Source organism: Lontra canadensis, unplaced genomic scaffold (assembly GCF_010015895.1).
Source record: "Lontra canadensis isolate GAN:19392208 unplaced genomic scaffold, GSC_riverotter_1.0 scaffold17, whole genome shotgun sequence".
NCBI classification, from domain to species: Eukaryota; Metazoa; Chordata; class Mammalia; order Carnivora; family Mustelidae; genus Lontra; species Lontra canadensis.
In genome coordinates this window covers 21,684,687-21,707,484 of record NW_022631011.1, presented here as the reverse complement: position 1 = coordinate 21,707,484, position 22,798 = coordinate 21,684,687, and the positions used below count along the sequence as shown (strand labels likewise).

General features: G+C 47.0%; 1 protein-coding gene across 4 annotated transcripts in view; it reads right to left on the bottom strand.

Moving 5' to 3' along the window:
• Positions 1 to 1,310: 1,310 nt before the first annotated feature.
• TMEM241 (transmembrane protein 241) overlaps positions 1,311 to 22,798 on the bottom strand; it is a 116,873-nt gene continuing 95,385 nt past the window's right edge. For 3 of the 4 annotated variants that reach the window (XM_032859766.1, XM_032859769.1, XM_032859770.1), the window contains 2 exons: positions 8,632 to 8,696; positions 1,311 to 1,434 (listed from right to left, as the gene is read on the bottom strand). In XM_032859766.1, coding sequence (XP_032715657.1) covers positions 1,374 to 1,434; positions 8,632 to 8,696 — 126 coding nt within the window. In that variant the 3' untranslated portion in view covers positions 1,311 to 1,373. The remainder of the gene's footprint in view (positions 1,435 to 8,631; positions 8,697 to 22,798) is intronic. The other variant, XM_032859767.1, reaches the window with a different exon arrangement.

Sequence of the window (22,798 nt, the reverse complement as noted above, 5' to 3'; positions counted from 1 at the left end):
GTCACTCTGAACATCTTTATCTTAAATGACATGCAGAGACCAGGAAAAAACCAGAAAAGAGATTTAAGGTACCTAATTTCCAAAGAATACGAGTTCATTCCCAGTTGTTTCGTTTTCCATTTACTTTTTCAACAAGCCGGAGATAATGTGCAGGAAGAATGGCCCCTGACTGAGCTAACCTCATTCTTCACAGAGCCGAGAACGAACAGGCTCACTTCCCAGATGCTGAAGATGGTTCTCCATCGATGATGCACGTGTCCAGCACCGCAAGCCTGGCTTCCTGCCTGGGGAAGGCTCACGGTGACTCCACTACCTTCTATATCTCCAAGTGACCAAAACCAACACCCAGCAGAATAGCTAAAGGATTCGGACCCCGTCATGAGCAGAAATATTGGAGTGAGACACTATTTTCCTAACCCTTCAGTGTGGGTTCAGGATCAAGTTACCATTTCATGCATATTCCTTCCTTTTGACTCCCAGAGAGGCAAGGTTTAGGGTTTTAATCCAATTTTTAATCTGGCCTGAAAAATATACTTCAGCGTTCAATGATCTGAAATCTTCTCTGAGCCATCGGGGAATTAAGTGGATTAAAAGCTTTAAGGAAGAGGATTATAAATGTGTGTGCCTGTGTGTACACGTATGTTCTAGGTTTGTTTTACTGTCCAGGGAGTATCGGGAGTTATAAACCCTATTCCCCCTGTTGATCATGGAGGAGAGTGAACCTAATACAGGCCAAAGAAAGTGTGTCCAGAATTCAACACAACATACGGTCACCAAAAGACTTCAGCACTCAATCCAGAGTAATAGTGTCCTTGCTGGTGTCTCATTGGCTCAGAACTCCCGGTCGACCCTCATCGCTATGCCTGCCCCCCCAGTGGAAACCCTCCTGGGGAATTCCGTCTGTGCTCGTAAGCGGGTGAGGGCGGGCTCCAGGCAAGCCCATGAGAGCAAGGGAAGGACATCCCCAGAAGAGTCTCCAAAGACGTAAAAACACAAAACAAAAAGTGCCATGGAATACCCTGAGCCCACCATCAAGTAGTCAAAGCAGTGTTTGGTGACAAGTGTTTGACAAGGAGGCCTGTGCATCAGTCCAAGGGAGCGGAGCCGGCCCCTACGGGGGGACTCCCGGATCTGGGTCTGCCCCACTGGGCAATGCGGTCAGCAGGACTCGAGGGAGCCTCTCGAAGCAGGAAGACACAACACAGTCCCTTCTCTGCAGCAGCCCACGGACCCCCAGACAGAGTTCTCCTTGATGCAGTGAGACGTGGCGGCCTCACTCTCCCTGCTTTCTTGCCTCGGACACACACAGGGAGTTCCGATGCCCAGGGGCCGAATACACCAGCTGGCAGCCTTCGAGTTGACTCTTCGTGCCCTTAGGAGCCCTTCTGCTCGGAGAAAACCAGCAAGGCCTCTCCAAGGCCCCCGAGCAGGAGGCTGCAAGAGATGGCAAGAGGTTAGCTTCCCCGTCCCCTGAGCCTGGAGGCTGCGGGCCCACGGAGCTGCCTGGTGCCCTCCTGCAGCACAGCAAGGGATCCCTCCCTCTGTGGCGGGGACTCTCACGTCCCCTGCCCAGCCTGCCCAGCCGCTGGGTTGGCCCCGTAACTGCCCGTTTGTCCCAAGTAAACGTCAGCTGGGAGGCAGGAGGGGCGTGGGCTGCAAGGTGGGGTTTGCTCCTTCCCTCACCTCCCTCCCCCCTTGCCCAGGAAGGAGGTGGTAGGTCTTGCTCATCCTGACCCGGGGGGGTAGGGGGTGACTGCGCTCCAGCAAACGCTCTGCCCCAGACACAGCACGGTGAGGACACTGCCGAGGGCTTCAGCAGACAGGGGTTGACGACAGGACACCACGCAGGTATCCCTAACCTTGTCATGATTGAGGGCACAGTCTTTGAACCCTGTTATTCCACTGAGGCTAGCAGAGCATTTAGAGAGGAAAACACTAAAGTCGAATCATGACTTTCCCATCAGCGCAGAAAGAAATACAGTCGCCGATCCTAAAATGAAAAGGTAGTGGGAAAACTGTAGACGGGGGAGGTCTGGAGGTCTGTACATTCTCTATTTTCAGCTTCTCCGTAGACAATCTGCTGTCTCTCTGAACCCCTAAATTCTTCCCACAAAGCACTTCTGGGCTCTGGGCTGGGCCATCCCTGCAGGATTATGATGGGAGGTCCATGGTGACGAAATGCCCTTGATCAGAGGTGCCAAAACGTGCTTCCTGTCTTGTCCCACCTCCCCCACGCACCCGCCCACCACACATGCACATTTCGGCAACAGCGTCTTTACGTTTCTGACGTACACCTGGAATGCCAACTCTGTGAAACACACAGGCTGTGCACACCACATTCCCAGGGAGAAATGTCACCCATGTGAGTGACTCTGACATAAAGATAACTTGTCCCGTGTGCCCCACTTAGCACAAGAATGAACTAAGTGTGAGGCCACTGAAACAACCAACCGAGTCCCAACTGTGGCTTGGGCATTGCTTAGCTAGGTGACCCAGTGCCTGCTTGTCAGCTTTCGTCTCGTCTGTGCCACAGGAGCTGCTCACATGCAGCAGTCTGTCTGAGGCTGAAAGGGACATGCAAGAAGCCATCAGCCCCCACACTTGGCCTCTAACAAACGAGCAATAGAATATTACCGTACTGACTGGATGACTGCCCGCCCAGAGCGGCAATGCCTTCCTCACTGGCCTCAGAGCTGGCTTCCCGACTCTGCTCCAAGACGTCACATGAGGGGCACATCCCCCTGGTTGAGCAGCTCTGGCCACGGGGTTCCAGCCAGCATCAATGGGCATCTTATCATGGAAGGCCCTGGGCGTAAGGTTTCTCCAGGGGGAAACCCTTCCTCAGACTGACCCAACAGTCGCTTCTTACAACTTCACCTGTGAGTCCAAGTTCTGCTTTCTAGAGCGACAGAGAACAAATCCTTTACCCCCGTCTACCCTGGAGAGCAGGGAGAATCCCCAAACCACCATCCTCTCCTCTCCCTGTGACAAAAGGGCTCCTGGTGAGAGCAGAGGCGCCCGCTCTGCTGGGGGAGGGGACCGGGAGGGCGTCCCACCAGCCAGGGGAACAGTTGGGATGGAAAGGTCAGGGGCGTGAGGGGGAGGTGTGCCTGAGATCTGAGCTCCGAGTTGGAATGAACTTTCTTTTTTGTACAGAAATATTATAAATAGTGACAAGAAGCCCATAAATTCTCTTGGACACACATTTAACTCATAATAATGTAACTGAAGGTTGTGTCTATGTTATAAGTGAAGCAAATGTCTGAGGACCTTCCTAGATCTATACTCATCATCTACAGGATTGTTTCTGTGAGAAACTGGGGTCCAGCTTCCGAAAGACAGTATGTGGAAACAGGACGCATGTGTGCTGGTCCCTGGCCTAGTGCCAGGGTGCGTGAGGGCCCTCTCGCCTCTTCTCTTGGATGAAGGGGAAGCCGTTCTTCTGGTACGGGGGGCTCAGCCCTGAAGACCAGGCTGCTCCTTTCATGCGGATCTACTGTTCCTTTCAACATCCCTTAAGGAACACACACACACACACACACACACACACACACACACACAGTCTTCTTAAATCCCCGGGGGCAAGTGCAAAGTCACGGTGACCTGGTACAAAGCCTGCACTGTCCTTTGGGCGGGGGAGGGGCTTATTTCTGCAACATAACCAGGGCCCCAGTCATTTCTACAGCTTCCAGTAATCCTCCTTAGTCACCAGGGAGAAGAATAGGCCACGGGCTGGCTCACTGCCCCTTCTCCCCCACAGCCTTAGAACAATGCCAAGCGTAATAACCTTGCATCTCAACCGCTGGGCTTAGCTACTGCCTGAAACACCAAAGCAGCTTAGAGAAGGCTCAGCAAGGAAACAAACCTTGGTTCCGTATACTGGTAAGAGAGCCAGGGAGGTGAGCTTTGATGTTGCTTTCTAAACAGCAGGGGAAGCTGACACGGGGTGCAGGAATCTTAATAGCATTACAACTATTTAAGTCAGAGCCTCACTGAACTGTTTGCAAATCTTGTAATCCCCATCATTCCTGAAGTGAACACACTTCGTGCAACTAAGGCATACACACCAGACTGGAGAGCGCACCCGCCAGAAATACTCAGCACCAGCTTCTCTTCCGAGTTGGGGGGGTTTCAGTTCCTCCCCAGTTTTTCTTTCTCTGTCCTCCCACCCAAAGAGGCCCCGGCTCGGTTTTACACTCATTACGTGCTTATTCAAGCACTTACTGAATCCATGAGATGGGGGCCCAGAGACTGTACCCTTTTCCGGCTGGAGCTCCCGTATTTTCCCAATGAAGGACGATGAATTCCTATCCTTGCTCCTCCTTCTCCCATTTATATTCCAAACAATTTTGGCTTTCTCTCTCTTCCTCACCAAAAGGTATCTGCCTAATGTACCATTTCCTTGGTGACTTGCTGAAGTTCATAATCTGATCAATTACTCTGTGTTGAGAGGTAATGAGTGATAGTTACTTAGAAGGCCTTGCTTAGCATTTTGGAGTTTTTAACTCAAGTGGAAAACTGATAAATTTCAGTCACTGTGGGGGCGCCTGGGTGGTTCAGTGGGTTAAGCCTCTGCCTTCGGCTCAGGTCATGATCCCAGGGTGCTGGGATCGAGCCCCACATCGGGCGCTCTGCTCAGCAGAGAGCCTGCTTCCCTTCCTCTCTCTCTGCCTGCCTCTCTGCCTCCTTGTGATCTCTGTCAAATGAATAAATAAAATCTAAAAAAAAAAAAAAAATTCAGTCACTGTGATCCCAGCTGCATTCTGGGGTATGTTGGGGGGAGTACTTCCTTCACCCCTAAATTCACTCTCTCCATAAAGAGGCTTGGGCAGTCTCTGCACAGTGTCCTAAACTGAAAGGCATAAGACATCATTATTCAAAAATGGTATGAGAACACTTTCTAAAGCCTGCTGGTGTTAGTGCGGCTTGTGCTAAGATCGAGCATGATGCTAACCCGTGATCAATGGTGGGCTCCGTGAATGATTGGCAAAGGCGAGAAGTGATCGCAGAGTCCTCAGGACAAAGAGGTTGTGTTTTGGTTATTTGTTTTCTCTTCATGTACCTAAACTATAAGAGGGTCTCTCCTAGTCTAAAAAGAATTCAAAGAAGGGGCACCCGTAACTATTTCTACTCAACAGGGACACTGCTCACAGTTTAGAATTTTTTCTTTCATATGTGTTCGATCCCCTCTGTTGAAATTTTGGACACATACACCATATACCATAAAACTCCATTAATTAAAAGTGAATAATTAAATATTAATCTGAATATTTAAATGCACAGCTTGCAATAGATTGTTTTTGTCATTAAAAACAAGATACTTCTCTGGAAAAGAGCAGTTGCTTTTAAGAAAAGCCTTTAAAAGTTGACCAGCATTGGTACTTCGGTTTATAATTTTTCTTTCGTAAAGTAGTTGGAAGGCTGGCCACTCATTTATTCAGCTCTTACGATGAGGGGGAGAGGCACACAGGTGCCTGGCTAGGGTTCCCTGCTGGAGGAGCTCCCAGCCGCAGCCAGATGGGGCGTGCACACCCAGCTCTCACTCAGCAAGGTGGAGCTGACCGTGCTGTGCGCGGAGAGTGTGGGAGGGTCTGCGGAGGACCTGACACAAGCCAACCAAGTCTCTAATTTAGGAGATCAGCAGGTTTCTAAGATCTTGCTGAAATTCTGAATGGCATTTTCTCCACTAATCACCACAAACCTTTAGATCCATGATTCCAGCTGGGGCTGTTTTGCTCCCAAGGGGACACTGGGCGATGCCTGCAGAAACTGCTTGGCATCCCGTGGGGGTGGGGCTCAGGTTCACAGCCAAAACCCTACAAGGCACAAGACAACCCCCTAGAGTGAATTATCTGACCCAAAATGTCAACAGTGCTGAGGTGAAAAAACCTACTTTATTTTATTTTAAAGATTTTTATTTCTTTATTTGAGAGAGGGAGAGAGAGAGAGTGCAAGCACTAGCAGGGTGAAGAGCAGAAGGAGAAGCAGGCTCCCGCTGGGCAGGGAACCCGATGCGGGGCTCGAACCCAGGACCCTGGGATCATGACCTGAGCCGAAGGCAGACGCTTAACGACTGAGCCCCCCAGGCGCCCTGAAAAATCCTACTTTGTGCAGCTAAGCTGCTGCTGCCCTCAGAAGGTAGATAATGACGCCTTGTGCACTCATTCCCTGGATGGTGACCTCGCGGGGGCCCCAGACCATGTCAGTAGCCTCGGAGCCCACCAAGCATTTTTTTGTGAAATGAAAGAATATACGAGCAAATGGAGGTCAGGATAGAGCTGACACAGGGTCCTCAGGTCTCAGCCCGCCTGGGTGGGGAAGGCTGTGCTGACTTCCAGCGTCCATGCCCACGGAAGGGGGCAGTCTCTACCTATTCCAGCAATGGGTGCCATGTGGAAGTACATGCCCAATGTAGTTGCTGGTCCCCATTTTCAGAAGAATCTGGAAATGCGGAACCTTAAGGGGAAGTCACCTGATTTCTCACCTTGACTGATTTAAAAATCTGCAAACCAAAAAACAAGAAACGATGATACAGGCAAACACAGTGGGTCCCAACAAAACAGTGCTGCAGTCCCTGCTCTTTGGGGTTTCTGATCAGCCTAAGCTCCCACAAGCCAGAGGGCAGCCCTGCCCGGGGCCCCAGCTCTGAGAGCTGGTCAGCCGGTCTCGGCGTGAGCATGCCGCTGTATGGCCAGCACCGACCAGCTCTGTACGAAAGAGAGGAAGTCTGAAGTACGGTCTGACACTCCTCTTCTGGTGGTTCACTTTGTGGTTGGAAAATTCTTGGAGGCTGAAAACACACCATCCTTAAACGCAAGAGTTCTCAAAAATCAGGAAATTCCAAAGTCAAGGTTCCTTTTGCAATAATCGCACATGCTGTTTCCTTGATTTGGGCACACACAGCCTTTCTTTCCGTTTTGTTCAGGGCATCCCATAAAGCTCACAGGATGTGAAAGAGCCTGGAGGCTTGGCCCCTTCCAGACTGCTGCTGTGATACTCGGCCTGAGCATTTCCTCCCAGCTGGAGAGCCACCTCAGTCCGCTAGTTCTCACACTCAGTTCCACACCTGGGTTTTTAAAGTTCATTCTGAAATTCTGTACAAAACAGAGTTGTTGGAGGCTCACTTGTGAGAAAGAAAACCACAGTCAAGAATCTAGAATTCCACCATGAAGGTGAAGATACAGACATTTGGGGAACAGTCTCAAGGGTGTACTAGGATATCTTGGCAGCTGGGTTTCCGGACATCCTGCCTACTGCGGGGGCCATGCCTTCCTGGAAGGACAGGTGTAGGGAAAGAAGGAGGGAGCAGAGGGTTTGCTTCCTGCCCCACAGCCCCAGCTCCGGTTCCAAATCACTAACTCGCACCATTGGCCCCTCCTGCCTCTCTACCCTTCTCTGTCTTCCTGGGGCCAGAGGGCCCAAATCTTCTTCCTCCCACAGCCTCACTAAGCCTCTCTGTTCTGCATAAGGTCCTACTCAAGCCAGTTCCATAGCCCTCCTGATGGCCCAACCTCTCTCCTTCCTGCAGCCCTCACATCTGCTGTGCCTTCAGACCATGACGATCTAATCCCACAAACTATCTTTATGATTTCCCTGCCCCTTCCACTCTTGGAGGGCTGAATGATGTCTTATTTTGCATACAGCAGTCACTCAATAAATGTTTTCAGCTAACTGACATAATTATAGTTTACAGTATTAAAAAATCCAAGACAGTGAGATCTTTGTCCTATGATCACTTCCCTGGACATTCTTAGTTCACCATATCAGCCCTTGAACAGGAGATAGAGCTGTCCTGTCCTGGGTAATGCTCCTTCTGTGTTGCTGTCAAATCATCTAGAAGCTCTTCATGGATGGTCATACTGGTGAGAAGAGGACCATATAGGCCAGTTTCTTTAACACCTCCCTTATGACCACTTCTACCTAGACACTACCTACGCTGCTGGTAAGTCCTTGGCGTTTGCTAAGTCAGTCCTAAGGAGGTACACAAAGGCTATGGGACCCTGAACACACACAAGTCTGGTTTTGAATCCTTGTCAATCATAGCAGCTATAAAATCTTGGAAAAATCACATAATATATATAAAGTTAGTGGATCACCGGTAGTGTTTGTGCTTGTGTGGCTGAGTGGCCGAAAGGTTTGCGGGTGAAGCTCTGTTTCTTGATTCTGGATGCTGGCTGTAGTAGGTTCGGGATAATCAGTTTGTGAAAATTCATCAAGTTGCATGTTCATGACATGGGTACTCCTCGGAGTGTGTACTTACAGGTCAATAAAAAATAGACCCCAAACGCCCTTTCTTCAACATTGGAGAGAAAAAAATTAATATCCTGATGAAACCCAAATAATGGGGTGCCTGGGTGGCTCAGTTGGTTAAGCGACTGCTTTCAGCTTGGGTCATGATCCTGGAGTCCTGGGATCGAGTCCCTCATCGGGCTCCCGGCTCCACAGGGAGTCTGCTTCTCCCTCTAACCTTCTCCCCTCCCATGCTCTCTCTCACTGTCCCTCTTTCAAATAAATAAATAAAATCTTAAAAAAAGAAAGAAAGAAAGAAAGAAAGAAAGAAAGAAAGAAAGAAAGAAAGAAAGAAACCCAAACAATGAATTTGCTTTTCCTTTCTCTGTGCAGAAGACTTACCATCCCACTGTCGCACTGGTCAGGATGATATCAAATAGCAATACCGAGGAGCCAGCTGTGAGCACCTGCAGGAATAATTTCAACGAAAGGCCATCAGAGCAGCAGGACTTGGGTAACCTTCTCCAGAGTCCTTGTTTCCAAGCTGAGTTCATGTTGGTTCAGATCCCAGACATCACCCGTTTCTACTTCACGTCCTTTCCCCCACACACTTGCTAGGTCACTGTATTTCGGGCTCCCTCTGAGCTAAGTGTTTGGTGGAGAAAATGCTAAGTCCTAGTCTATTTGGGAGGTGAGAATCTTCAAAGAAACATTTAACTTCCCAGCTCTTCAAAATGGAGGCACCCAGCCAACATCTCACCCATCTCTCTGCAGGGCAGGGGGATAGTAAGAATATGCATTTCCATCTTTTTCTCAGTGTGCAGAAATAATGCCCATGTCCAGTTGTGCTCGTCTGTCTGTGCCCACATCCTCCAGATAAGAACTTAGCCAACACCCTGCCTTTGCCCACAGCACCATCTCTCCCCTGTCCCAGTGCCCCCATCTTTCTGGCCCATGATACAAGTTCTAAGAAACCAAGTGCTTCCTGGGGAGGAAAAATTAAATCATTAATTTGTTATTTGCAGGGACGCCTGGCTGGCTCAGTTGGAGGAGGGTGTGACTCTTGATCTCTGGGTCATGAGTTCGAGTTCTGCATTGGGTGCAGAGAATACTAAGAAAAAAAAAATTTAAAAAATTATCCGCAAATACCTAGAAGCCAAAAGAGAGAGTAGAGGTTACCCCCACATCTCTCAGAGCTGGAAATGACAGAAAAGTCTCTTAGGAATGGCAGTAATGGGACTCCCACTCCCACAGTATCACTGAAGAGTTGGCACAGAGAGTATGTGTGAACCAAAGACCCAACTCCAAGGTTACCACTTGGAATGCCTGCTCAGGAAAAGATGTTTTTTCCCCCAGAATTCTGTATTCTGAAGTGCAAGACGGCTTTCATTAGGAAGGTCAGCCTAAAGACCTATTTCTTGCAATGAAAATCAGAAGCAGGTTGTCAGGGGCGCCTGGGTGGCTCAGTCAGGTAAGCGTCTGCCTTCGGCTCAGGTCATGATCTCAGGGTCCTGGGGTTAAGGCCCGCTGCAAGCTCCTTGCTCAGCAGGGAACCTGCTTCTCCCTCTCCTTCTGCTCCTCCCCCTGCTCATGTGCTCGCTTGCTCTCTCTCAAATAAATAAATAAACTCTCAAAAAAAAAAAAAAAAAAAAGCAGGTTGTCAAGGGATGGGTCCCTCAGGCCAGACACCCTGAGAAATGTGAAAAACCATCATGCTGTCCTAGAGGCCTCTTCTGATCTCCAAACTGGGAACCAGGGAGCAAGCTGGTGGCCCTAAGGAAGGAGTATAGTTACATGAGTCTCATCCTCATTCACCTACCATCTCAAGGAAAAGTCTGGAAATTTAAACCAGGAAGCTTTGGTACAGAAACTCTGAGAGGTTTTAGAACCTGTGTAATTTACCCACTTGAGGTCCCTCTCTGTTTGCTTCTTTTATTGATTTTCTGCAAAAACTCTAACAACGAAACAGACCTGTATTGGCTTCAGGAACAAAAATGAAGTGGCGACCAGGTCAGCGAGACAGCCGCAAAGCAGAACCCGAGGAACAAGGGGAAAAAGGTTGGTCAAAATGCTGGAGGGAGGGGGGCAGGTATGTTCAACAGCAGGGTGAATGGCAGCTGTTCTACCCTCCCTTTGTTTCACTTAATGTTATGCTTAGGACCTTTGCACCTATGGTCCTAACTGAAGGGCGCCTAAAATTTTATTAGCTTGCCATGCAACTGTCTGGTTTTGAAAACAAGGTTATACTGACCACATAAGTTAATGTGTCAGCTTCCCTGCTTAGTTTCCTATAAAGGATGAAGGCGATCTTGACTTCGGATGTTAACTCTGACTTGAACACCTTGGACTTGGGCCTTCTAGTTGCAGCTGGCTTGTGGTGGCCACCGTCCTAACCAAATCTTCTCTTTCTCCCTGATTCAAGCTTGTCATTTTCCCTTTTTCCAAAAATGTGTTCCATCTAGATTTTCCAACTCATTAACATTTCGCTAGTTGGAAAAAAAATATTATTTTTTCTCATTTGTGCTCACTTTTATTACCTTCCCTTTTAATCTTACTTTTACTGTCCTTTTCTCTTTCTTTTCTTTTTTTTTTTTCCCCCTTCCTTAGTCTTAACCAAAGCTCAGCTTGTTAATCCCACTTTACTTTTGCCACTTCTTGGATATTTCCTGGGACGGAGCCAATGGCGATTTCTTAGAACCGCTGAAACAGGCTCTGTTCTACTGATGATGGCTGTGATGTTGGCAGCTTGGTGTTAAGAGAACACCTCCCTACATTTGTAAAGGTCCAACTGGCCTTTCCTCATCCTTCACCATCATCTTTAGGCCCTTCGCCCCTTTCCACCAGCTCCTCACGGCCTTCTCTGGTGGGCTCCGTCCCTTATTCTCGGAGTCTCTCACACGGCTTTCTGTCTGGTGTGCGAGGCCACCACCTCCCACAGGGCCTGGAGTCCACACAGCCTGGGACCGCGCCTCTCTTCCTCCGTGTACCTCTCTAGCTTGGGAGGAATCCCGTCTGCCAGAAGACAGACAACCAGCCTGCTTATTCCCATTCACTGCACCTTTTGCCAAGAAAAACACATCTTAAAACTTCCAAACCGGCTCTTACTTGAAACTCAGATTGGTTGGGTAGCCACACCAGAGCCTCTGCCATGGGCTGCTTCCTGGAAATGTTTGTTCAGTCTCCTGTCTTTCTCCCGGGGCACTTTTTCAGACTTCTCTAAAGTTTCATCTCTCAAGCAGCACATTTTCGGCTGGCTGAGACACCCACTAAAATGTCACAAACAGGTGTGTCTTCTTTCTGTAACGACTGCACGGTGAAGTTGTCTACACTACGGAGCTACAGCAAAGTTCAATGGACCACTCTGAGATCTCTTCAGTAGAACCGTCGGTTTCTGAGCCTTCTCTACTTTCTTGTTTCCACTGCCAGCTCTAGCAGTTACCATGGAAGGCATTTTCTCTCTCTTTCTGTCTCTCTCTCTCTCTCACACACACACACAGACTCACCAAAGTTCTACCACTTCACAAAAGTCAGTGCTGAAGACAGGATGAGTAGCGGCCAATGACACCTGACAGAGAGGTAGACCCTGGGCAGTGGGCTAGCCCGACTTGCCCACTAAGTGACTTGTACACCAACCTCACCAGGTGTGAGGTTCAAATTCATGCCTCAGCAAAGAGGAAGAACACTCAAAATTTGGAATGATAACACCTGTTCATGTCAAGGGTCCAGTCCACTTCCAGTTCCACCGTGGAACAAACAGAAGCCAGGAGTAGCTAAGGGGTCATGGCTGGGTGCCAAGGGTCCTAGACGTGGTCATTTAGGGGCAGGACCTAGAAGTAGAAGGGACTCCCCAAGATCACAGATGGGGGAAACTGTGACCTAGCGATGGAGGCTCCAGGGGCCTGGGACCCTCAGCAGTGAGGAGTAGAACCAAAGCTTTGTCTCCCAAGTCAGCCTTCCCTCACAGCCAGAAACTCAAGAAAGGGCCCCCACCAGCTCCATAAAGCTTTTTTTTTTAAGACTTTGTCTTTCAAGTAATTGCTACACCCAATGTGGGGCTCAAACTTATAACCCTGAGATCAAGAGTCGCATGTTCTACTGACTGAGCCAGCCAGGCACCCCTCCATGTGGCTTCTTTTGGGGGAAAAAAAAATCCACCAAAAGCAGGGATTCAAACAGATATTTGCAAACCCGTGTTCATAGCAGCATTATTCACATTAGCCCAAATCTGGAAGCAACCCAAGTATCCATCAATGGATGAATGGAGAAGCAAAATGTGTTGCATACATAATTACTCAGCCTTTGCAAGGAAGGCAAATCGGACCCATGTTGCAACACGGATGGACCTGGAAGATAGGACAGTGGGTGAAATAAACCAGATACAGAAAGACAAATAGTGTAGGATTCTACTTTCATCAGGTACCTAGAGTCATCACGTTTGTAGAGACAGAAAGTAGAATGGAAGTTGCCAGGGCTTGTGGGGAATTGGGAGTAGGGAGTAAGTGTGAACAGGGATGGAGTTTCAGCATCAGATGATGAAAAAGTTCTGGTGACAAATGTTAGTAAATGCGTAAACTTTTTTTTTTAAAGCCGTTAAAATGGTTAAAATGTGCTCAAGAAACCGACTTCAAGTTCGCCTTGGAACTTGCCCTTGAAGAGACTTCAGTAGCAGCCCTGACTAGCGACTGTTGTTCTTGCTTTCAGAAAGCATATTTAGGGGCGCCTGGGTGGCTCAGTGGGTTAAAGCCTCTGCCTTCGGCTCAGGTCATGATCCCAGGGTCCTGGGATCGAGTCCTGTATCGGGCTCTCTGCTCTGCAGGGAGCCTGCTTCCTCCTCTCTCTCTCTCTCTCTCTCTCTCTGCTTGCCTCTCTGCCTGCTTGTGATCTCTGTCTGTCAAATAAATAAATAAATAAAATCTTTAAAAGGAAAAAAAAAGAAAGAAAGCATATTTAAAAATACAAATTTTTCCCCCAGAAGAAAGAGTCCTGCGGTCTGAGGAATGTCTCCGTCGCACACACAGATCTGAACAACAAACACCAGGACCAGCCTTGGGCTGAGGGAGGCCAACAACAGCAGAGCTCTGTACGTCGTGCCGGGCAGCGGGCCTTTGAACTTCCTGGCTTTGTCAGCGGATGTCACAACCTCTGTGTTATTGAAGCAGATTTTGGTATTTAAAGCAGATCAGGCTTGTTTTTTAAACATTCATTCCGATCCTAAGACACATTTTCTGTTTGTCCGAGGGAAAGAGAAAGGGGAGTGGTGGGTGGTGGGAACCGGACAGTCGTGCATTGGCGGGGGTGGGGGAGGCGGTTGGAGAGTTGGGCTTGTTGTTTGTTACTGCTTTGTGGTTATTGTTGAGACACAGATGCCTGAAGAAGAAAGGGACCGACTACAGCACAGAGAAAAGACCCTGCACTGTCGCTATCTCAGCGACAGCCCACATCCCTCCCTTAAACGTGCTGTAGTGTCTCTACCATGGTTTCATACCATCACATTTGCTCAGCAAAGTCCCTCTGCCTGGAATTTCACACAAGTGGCCTCCCCCTACCATTCCTGCTCACGTTGTGAAAATCCACTTCTAGAAAACTTGTACAGCTTTAAAATATATTTATTTATTTATTTTAGAGAGAGGGAGAGCGTGCGCAAATGTGAGGGGGTCAGGGTTCGAGGGAGAGGGAGAGAGAATCCTCAGGCAGACTCCCGCTGAGCACGGAGCTGGCACGGGGCTCCATCCCAGGACCCCGAGATCCTGATCTGAAATCAAGAGTCGGACGCTTAACTGACTGAGCCACCCAGGCGCCCCTAGAAAACTTTTTTTTTTTAAAGAATTTATTTATTTGACAGAGAGAGATCACAAGTAGGCAGAGAGGCAGGCAGAGAGAGAGAGGGGAGGAAGCAGGCTCCCTGCTGAGCAGAGAGCCCAATGCGGGGCTCAATCCCAGAACCCTGAGATCATGACCTGAGCCGAAGGCAGAGGCTTAAACCACTGAGCCACCCAGGTGCCCCGCCTCTAGAAAACTTTTATGAACCTGAGCCCGCCACCCCAGCCACACATCTGGGTGGATCAGGCATCTCTTCCAGAGGCAGTGCCAAAGTACGGAAATGTGTGATCTCCCCAACCAGGACGTCTGTCGTCCCTCTTTGTATGTTCAGGATCTACCAACAGAGACCCACATGCAGTCAGTGGCTGATACGCTTTCTAGAACCACACTAGTCATTGGAGCTGGCAAGTCACAATCTTGTTTCTTCTTAAACCCCTTTTCATACGTTAGGGGCAGCTGGAAGCCAGACTGGAGAACAACAGAGACCCTCTCTGCTCATCTCCTCCTTCCCTCCACAGGGGGGTTCAAGATTGGCTCACTCCGAGTTTCAAGTCCAAAAATGTTTCAAGTCCAAAAATGTTTCAAGTCCAAAATGTCAGGAAAGATTTTGATTACCTCTTGGACCAAGTGACCGTGCTGGGAGGGGCAGGGAATAGGGGGGAGGGGGCAGTGGCCAGAGTAATGGAAGATTGTGGACGTTCATCCTTGAACTTCATGGTTGGAATGAAGGAAGAGGCACATTTCCCTGAAGGAAGGAGGGAATGTGCTGGGCAGACAGAAGCACAGATGTCTTGCACACTCCTGCCATCAACACCACCTGGGAGCCTGCAGAATATCGGGCCCCACCCCAGACCTATGGAACATCTACATTTGAACAGACAGCCAGGTGACTGCTTTCATATTCACGTATGAGGAGCTCTGCTCGACCCCCTCCAACTTCAGCATTATCTCAAGAACTACTCTGTGCAGCTGATATGGGAGGGCTTGGCCGGCCGCATCCCCAAGGAAGGGCAGGCTGCAACTCCTTCCCGGGCCACAGAACAGGAGGCATATGCAGAGTGTCTTGGAGTCCGTCTGTGTTGTAGACTCACCTATGGATGTTACTAATAGGCCTTTTTAGGGTAAAGAGAGTAAAACAATAAAAATTTATAAACCGAGAGCAGATTATCTCTTTTTCACCCAGGACCCGAGGAACTATTCCAAGTCCACCAGACACAAACCACAGCTAAGGCTGAGAACTCTATTTGGCAATTTAAAAACATTCAATTTAACCCTTACCATCAATCCTCTGATTTCTTATCATGATCAGTGTAATTATTAGTGACAGACAACTCCAGCTAAATTCTGGGCGTGGCTATTCATATACTTTGGTATGTCCTCATTCAAGGACACAATGAGTCCTTACTCTGGCAGGTACCAGGAGACCAACGTTTCCCCTAAGCACCATGGGACAGAGAACATAGATGAGGGACAACAGGAGATGAAGGGTATATGAAGGAAGGATAAATTTTAAACCTAGAAAACCTCTGGGTGACTTTGAATGAACTCCTACATTTTACAGAGGAAGAGCGGAATTAGGAAAGATGCGACATGACCATCTAGTTCGGCGAAGGGAAGAAAGTGACCACAATTTAAAGAGGACCAAAAATGTGCCAGACGTCCGCTCTGTAGTGTTACATGTATGAGCTCATGTGCTCCCCCAACATCCCTGCACAGGAGGGTGCTTGGTCCCATTTTACAGGTGAAAAAACTGAAGCTCCTAGAGGTTACGTTGCTCAAAGCACAGAGTGACAAAAGGGAAGAGCTGGGACTAACAGCCTGGTCTGCCACCTGTGCCGACCCTCACAGTCCACCCCAGTGGTAGCTAGCCCTCCGTGGTAGTTCTGCTGAACCCTGGGTGTGAACCTGACTCAGCAGCTCTCAACCCCCGCCCCCACCAGCTACACATCAGAGTCTCCTCTCAAAACACCCAAAAAACAAAAACTAAAGTCCTGCCCAGTATCAATCAAATTGGAATAACTTGGGCACCTGAGTGACTCTGTCCATTAAACATCTGCCTTTGGCTCAGGTGACAATCTCGGGGTCCTGGGATCGAGCCCCACGTTGGGCTCCCTGCTCAGCGGGGTGTCTGCTTCTCCCTCTCTCCCTCCACCACCCACCCGGTTCGTGCATGCTCTCTCTGAAATAAACAAAATCTTAAAAAACAGATCCCCTTGGGGCACCTGGGTGGCTCAGTGGGTTAAAACCGCTGCCTTCAGCTCACATTATGATCCCGGAGTTCTGGGATCAAGCCCCGCCATTGGGCTCTCTGCTCAGCAGGGAGCCTGCTTCCTCCTCTCTCTTGTCTGCCTCTCTGCCTACTTGTGATCTCTATATCAAATAAATAAATAAAATCTTAAAAAAAAATCTTAAAAAAAAAAAAAGATCCCCTAGAAATTTCACAGGAAGGTATGGTTGAATCCCCGGTCATTGACATACCATTAGGTTGAGTAAAAGTATCCACAAAACTGCCACCATTCACAGAACCGCTCTGTAACACTGATGAACAGGCCAGAACCTGATAACCAAGACATCATCACCTCATCACCATTATCACCATCATCACTGTAACGATCATTTATTGCACCATTTTACATTCCCCCCAGCAGAGTGTGGGGATTCCCATTTCTTTGCAAGCTTGATCTTCTTTGGGGGGGGGGGGCAGCAGTAGGCAACTTTTATTTCACTTTTTAAAAGATTTTTTATTATTTATTTACTTATTTGAGAGAGAGAGCATGTGTGTGTGTGAGCGAGCGAGTGGGCAGAGGGCAGGGGCAGAGAGAGAAAGAGAATCTCAGGAGACTCCATGCTGAGTGAGGAGCCTGACGTGAGGCTTGATCCCACAACCCATGAGATCATGACTTGAGCTGAAATCATGAGTCCAATCACATGCTCGATCTTATTTGTCTTTTTTTTTTTTTAATAGCCATCCTAGTGGGTGTAAAGTGGTATCTCCTTGTGGTTTATTTGTATTTCTCTGGGGGCTATTGATATTCGGTATCTTTCCATGGGGCTTATTCTGTGTCTTATCTGAAGAATTGTCTATTAGGATCTTTTGCCCCCTTTTAAATTGAGCGATCTGTCTTTTTACTATTGATTGATAAGAGTTCTTTCTATATTCTAGACACAAGTCCCTTATCAGACATGTAATTTACCATGGGTTGTTTTTTCATTTTTTTTTTTAAGATTTTATTTATTTATTTCACAGACCGAGATCACAAGTTGGGGAAGAGGCAGGCAGAGAAAGAAGGAAGCAGGCTCCCTGCTGAGCAGAGAGCCCGATGCGGGGCTCGATCCCAGGACCCTCGGATCCTGACCTGAGCCGAAGGTAGAGGCTTTAACCCACTGAGCCACCCAGGAACCCCTGTGGTTTCCTTCTTATAGACTCTTTTATTTATTTTACCTTCAAATATTTATATTTTACTTTAGAACATGGTCTATCCAAATTATGTACTACATTCCTTGATTCATAATGAGTTTTAAATGTGATTTTATGGGGCACCTGGGTGTTTCAGTTGGTAAAGCATGCAACTTTTTTTTTTTTAAGATTTTATTTATTTATTTGAGAGAGGGAGGGAGGGAGAAGCAGATTCCCTGCTGAACAGAGACCCCAACTCGGGGCTCGATCCCAGAACCCCGAGATCAGGACCCAAGCAGAAGGCAGATGCTTAACTGTCTGAGCCACCCAGGCGCCCCAAGCATGCCACTCTTGATCTTAGGGTCGTTGAGTGCAGGCCCCATGCTGGGCACAGAGATTACTTAAAAACAAATAAATAAATGCGATTTTAGAAAAGTTTTGGAGATCAATTAAGCACATACATTTAGTAAGGGTCTAGAAAACTCCACACAGTAAATCCCCAAATACACTCAGTAATTTTGAACAGCTTGGTGATCAGTTCTTTAACAGGAATAGAGGAACAGGACTACTGAGATTACCTCGTCTGTCCCATAAATTCTGGCACTTTAAAGATGTTATCCCATTGTCTGTTGGCATTCCTACTATCATGGGAAATGTCACTTCTTTTAAGGTAATGTCTTTTTTTCTCTGGTTGATTTTGAGATTTTCCCTTCACCTCTGGTTTTCAACAGTTTGACTAGGATATGCATAAGTATGGTTTTCTTTGTATTTTTTGTTTGGGGTTCAGTGAGCTTCTTGAGGCTCTGATTGATATCTTTTGGCAGTTATGGAAACTTCTCAGCCATTACCCCTTCAAATACTGTGTCTGCTCCATCTCTCTCTTCTAGAACTCCAGTGACACATACTTTGAATTTTTTGACAATTTCCATGTCTCTCATGCTTTCTTCTGTTCTCTCCTTTTTTTTTTTTTTAAGATTTTATTTATTTATTTGACAGAGAGATCACAAGTAGGAAGAGCTGCAAGCAAAGAGAGAGTGGGAAGCAGGCTCCCTGTTAAGCAGACAGCCTGATGCAGGGCTCAATCCCAAATCCCTGAAATAATGACCTGAGCCCAAGGCAGAGGCTTAACCCACTGGGCCACCTAGGCACCCTGTTCTCTCCTTTCTTTCCCTCGCTTTATGCCTCACTAATCCTGCTACACTGTGTCCTGTCTGCTCTTCTTGGGCCAGCCAGATCCTTAGCCCCCACCCAAAATCAGCAAGTACCTCCCACCCCCAACCTCCTTGAAGAAAAGACCTTGTGTTACTCAGTATACGTAGGAAGGGTCCTTCCTTCTCTGGAAATTATTTATGTGGTTCTCATTGCTTTCACCAGTCTCTGGTTTTTCTTTTTTCTTTTCTTTGCTCTTTTTCTTTTTCTTTCTTTCTTTTTTTTTTAAATTAGGCTCCACACCCGGCATGGAACCCAACACAGGACTTAAATTTATGACCCTGAGATCAAGACCTGAGCTGAGATCAAGAGTCACACGCTTAACTGACTAAGCCACCTAGGCACCCCTCTGATTTCTTTAAAAATACAATTTTTGCAATTTATTTGCTTTTCCCCCTAGTTGTTTCAGTGGAATGTTGACCTGTCACAACATAAAACACTGTACTCTGAAGTAAAAGGTTTCCATTTATTATATAGATAATTACAGATTATTATATAGATTATAAAACTGAGATCCAGAGAAAGGTTAAGCTACTGCTTTCAAACCAGGTTTGGCTAACCACTATTTTCCTAGAACCTCCTTAGATGTCATGGTAAGGCAAGGTGGGGGGGCTTTACTTGATTTGTTCTGAACATCTTCCCAATCAGTGCCAATCTTATGAACTCGACATTATAATTTTAATTACCTTTTTTATTTTATCATAGTCTAGGAATATGTATATTATATATATGTAATATATATTATATATAAAATATATTTTATAAGTATATATAAAATATATTTTATATATGTATATATATAAATATTTTACCAGCCTGGGGCAACAGGACTTTCTCAAAGACATAATCTCTTTCTCTTTCTCTCAGACAGTTTCAGGTATGATGCAACTGATGGGGATTAATAAGGCAGCTGGTGGTGAGAGCAACATTCAGGTTCTTCCTCATGATTCCCTCTGTCCATGGGAGAGGAAACTCATCTGCCTCCTGGCCTTTCACTCTCATCCAAGTTCACTCTGATGGAAAGACTTCCTCATCTTGCTGTACGTTTACCAAGCCTCATTATACTAGTTAATGGGATTCTAGTGCTTTACACACAAAACCTAGACTCTAAATGGTTTCTCTCTTCCCCTGAATCCACGTAGTAAAGTTCCCTGGAGTCTCTGTCTCCACCTGTTGGGGGTGGGAATGGAGGATGGGGAGGAAGCCATGATTCCTAGCAGGAGCAGAAAGCCTTAAGTCTCTAAACATTTTCAACATTTCAACTCTCTTGACATTTTCAGCTCAACTTTGTTTCCCACTTGCCTACTATTGCTTGTCCCTGTATTCTCTTAGTCTACACCCAAGAAGGGAAGAGGAGTGGGTAGTAGGGTTTAAGTATCAAAACTCTGAACCTTCCAACACATGCTGTGTACTGAAAAGACCTGTGTGTCTTGTCACACCGTCTAACACTGGTCCTTTGCTTGTAACTTCAAAAACCTGTGGCCCTTTGGACATTTTTTTCTCTTGGACTTGCAACTTCCTGGCACAGTTGTGCAGGTGTTAGCTTCTGGGTGGCTGGATGTCAGACTTTTCTCTTCAGTGTTCACATTTCTCCAGAAGCCATACTGACATGGACACTGATATGGTGTTTCCCAGTACCTCTGGAAGGCTTCTTCCTTTTCTCGCTCTCTCTGTGGGCATTCCACTTCAGCTCATCCTAAAATACCCAATCTGTCTGATTTTCTATCATATACTATGTTTTTGTTGTTGTTGTTTTAAGATTTTATTTATTTATTTGACAGAGAGAGATCACAAGTAGGCAGAGAGGCAGGCAGAGAGAGAGGGGAAGCTGGCTCCCCGCTGAGCAGAGAGCCTGATGCGGGGCTCGATCCCAGGACCCTGGGATCATGACCTGAGCCGAAGGCAGAGGCTTAACCCACTGAGCCACCCAGGTATCCCTCATATACTATGTTTTTTAAGGAAAGAGGCTATAAATATGCCAAGTACTGCTTCTTTGCCAAGCAGTATAAAGAGCAAAATACTGTTGTCATCCTTAGAACTTTCAATTGTTGAGATAAACAGGGAATTTAGGATTACCCTATCTTTCTCTCAAACTCCATTCAAAGACCGCCTGCTGTGAAGCCAATAGAGTCTTCATTCTGGTACTTTTTCTCAATTTTCTCCATTCCATTGTATTCAGTAAATGTCCTCATCTACTGACAGGCTTACTTTTTTAAAAAAATGATTGGTTTCTGCCAAAGTGATTTTTAAAATTTTGTCCTGCTGACTGAAAAGTTCTATCAGTCTCCCAAGCTAAACAGGGATCTGTGCTTCTGGAAAGGAAGGGCATGTGGCTAAGGTGTTTAATTTTCTGAGTTGTTTCGATTCACTCAAAGGATAGATCTAATCTCTGCAGTTTATTTTTAGAAATGAAATAAATTTCAGCTCAAAGGAGCTTTTAAATAAAAGCACCATAATTATATTTACTCCAAGACCTGAAGATTTTTTTTTCATCTTTTTTTCTTTTTTAACTTTTTAAAAGACCTTTAATGCACTGGTGTTTTAACGAATTCCCATATTTGAGCATTGTCTAAGCTTTTTTCAGAAGAAAAACAAAGAAACACATCCATAATATTTTAAGGTCTCCCACCCAAATTTTCCAAGAAACCTGGGTACTTATTTATTTCAAAGGAGTCAATCCTGCTTGTAAATGAAGAAGGAAAAAGAACTGGATGTCTACCATGTTCAGTTGCCATTGTTTTGCTGTTACCACTTAATCTAATGAGTTTTTATTCATGGCTGTCCCCTTCACTGGTTAGGCAGAGTAACACACTCATGAGTTACTAAGTTATGGCTGTGTTTAGCTTACGTGCCTGAGCCTAGCCATTTCATCTCCTTTCGATAGAAGTTTAATTCATGCCATTGTTATCCTGAGTAATAATGGAGGGAAAAGAACAGCTTTGCCAAAAGATATACATCCAGACCTCCTTGCAGTGTTTAAGGAAACATAGTGCTCATTTGGTAAAAACACTTTTGCTGCTTTAAACCTGCCTCTTTCCTTAATCCCAACAATTTCTGAAGAAATAACAGCTGGGAGAAGTGAGGCCATGACGTCACGGGCTGTGCCTTCTCCAGGTCTGGTCACAGTGGGTTCTGCACGATCTGGGGGTGAGAACTCCTGAGCAAGCCTCCGAGAGCTTCACCCCGACTGCTCAATTCTGCTTGAGGGATTTACACAAACCATGAAGGCTTTCAGCTCTTGCTCTACAGTTTGGTGCACTCTGCAAAATGTCAGTGAGCTCTTCTGCTATGGACACCCCCGTGCCCCTCCCACCCCCAGTTCATATGTTGAAGCCCTAACTTCCAATGTGATGGTATAGGGAGATGGCACCTTTGGAAGGAAACTGGGGCTAGATGGGGTCATGGGAAGGCGGGGGGGTCCTCACGATGGGCTTTTTGACCTTGTAAGAAGAGACCAAAGAGGTCTCACTCTCTCTTTCTCTCTGCCATGTGAACAGCTAGAAGGCAGCCATCTGCCACCCAAGGAGAGAGCTCCCTCCAGACACCAGCCCTGCCGGCAGCTTCCCCACGGACTTGGAGCCTCCAGAACTGAGAGGAATAAATGTCTGTTGCTCCAGCCGCCCAGTCTGTGGTATTTTGTAATGGCAGCACAAGCTAAGACATTATTCCTTGCTCTTTTGGAGAGTTTTTAAAGAGTGAAAGTTAAAAAAAAAAAACAACAATGACTAACTGTTTCAGAAGAAGCTTTTACCAAATTAGAAGTGAAAAAGGAAAAAGGGCTTTGAATGGCTAGAATGAAGGGCTATGGCTAGAATGAAGCAGAGGCCAAATGACACGCACCTCGCACCTCACCAGGCACCACAGAGGAGAACACGACAGGCCAGCACCTGCCCTCACGGCGCCCTGTGCAGGCTCACTGCTTCTAGAGGCCACCAAGCAAGTCATTTCCATGGAACGTGTTAAGTGCTGAGATTATGGGTATATTCCGGATATTACGAGAATAAGCTCTCCATTGAGATGATGCCCATGTTAATCTTGAACAAATAAGAACTACCCAGTGAGGAAGCTGGGGAAGGGATTTCTAGGTACAAGGAACAAGACCAACAAGTCAGCAAAGTCGAAGCCACTGGGTCTCAACTGGGG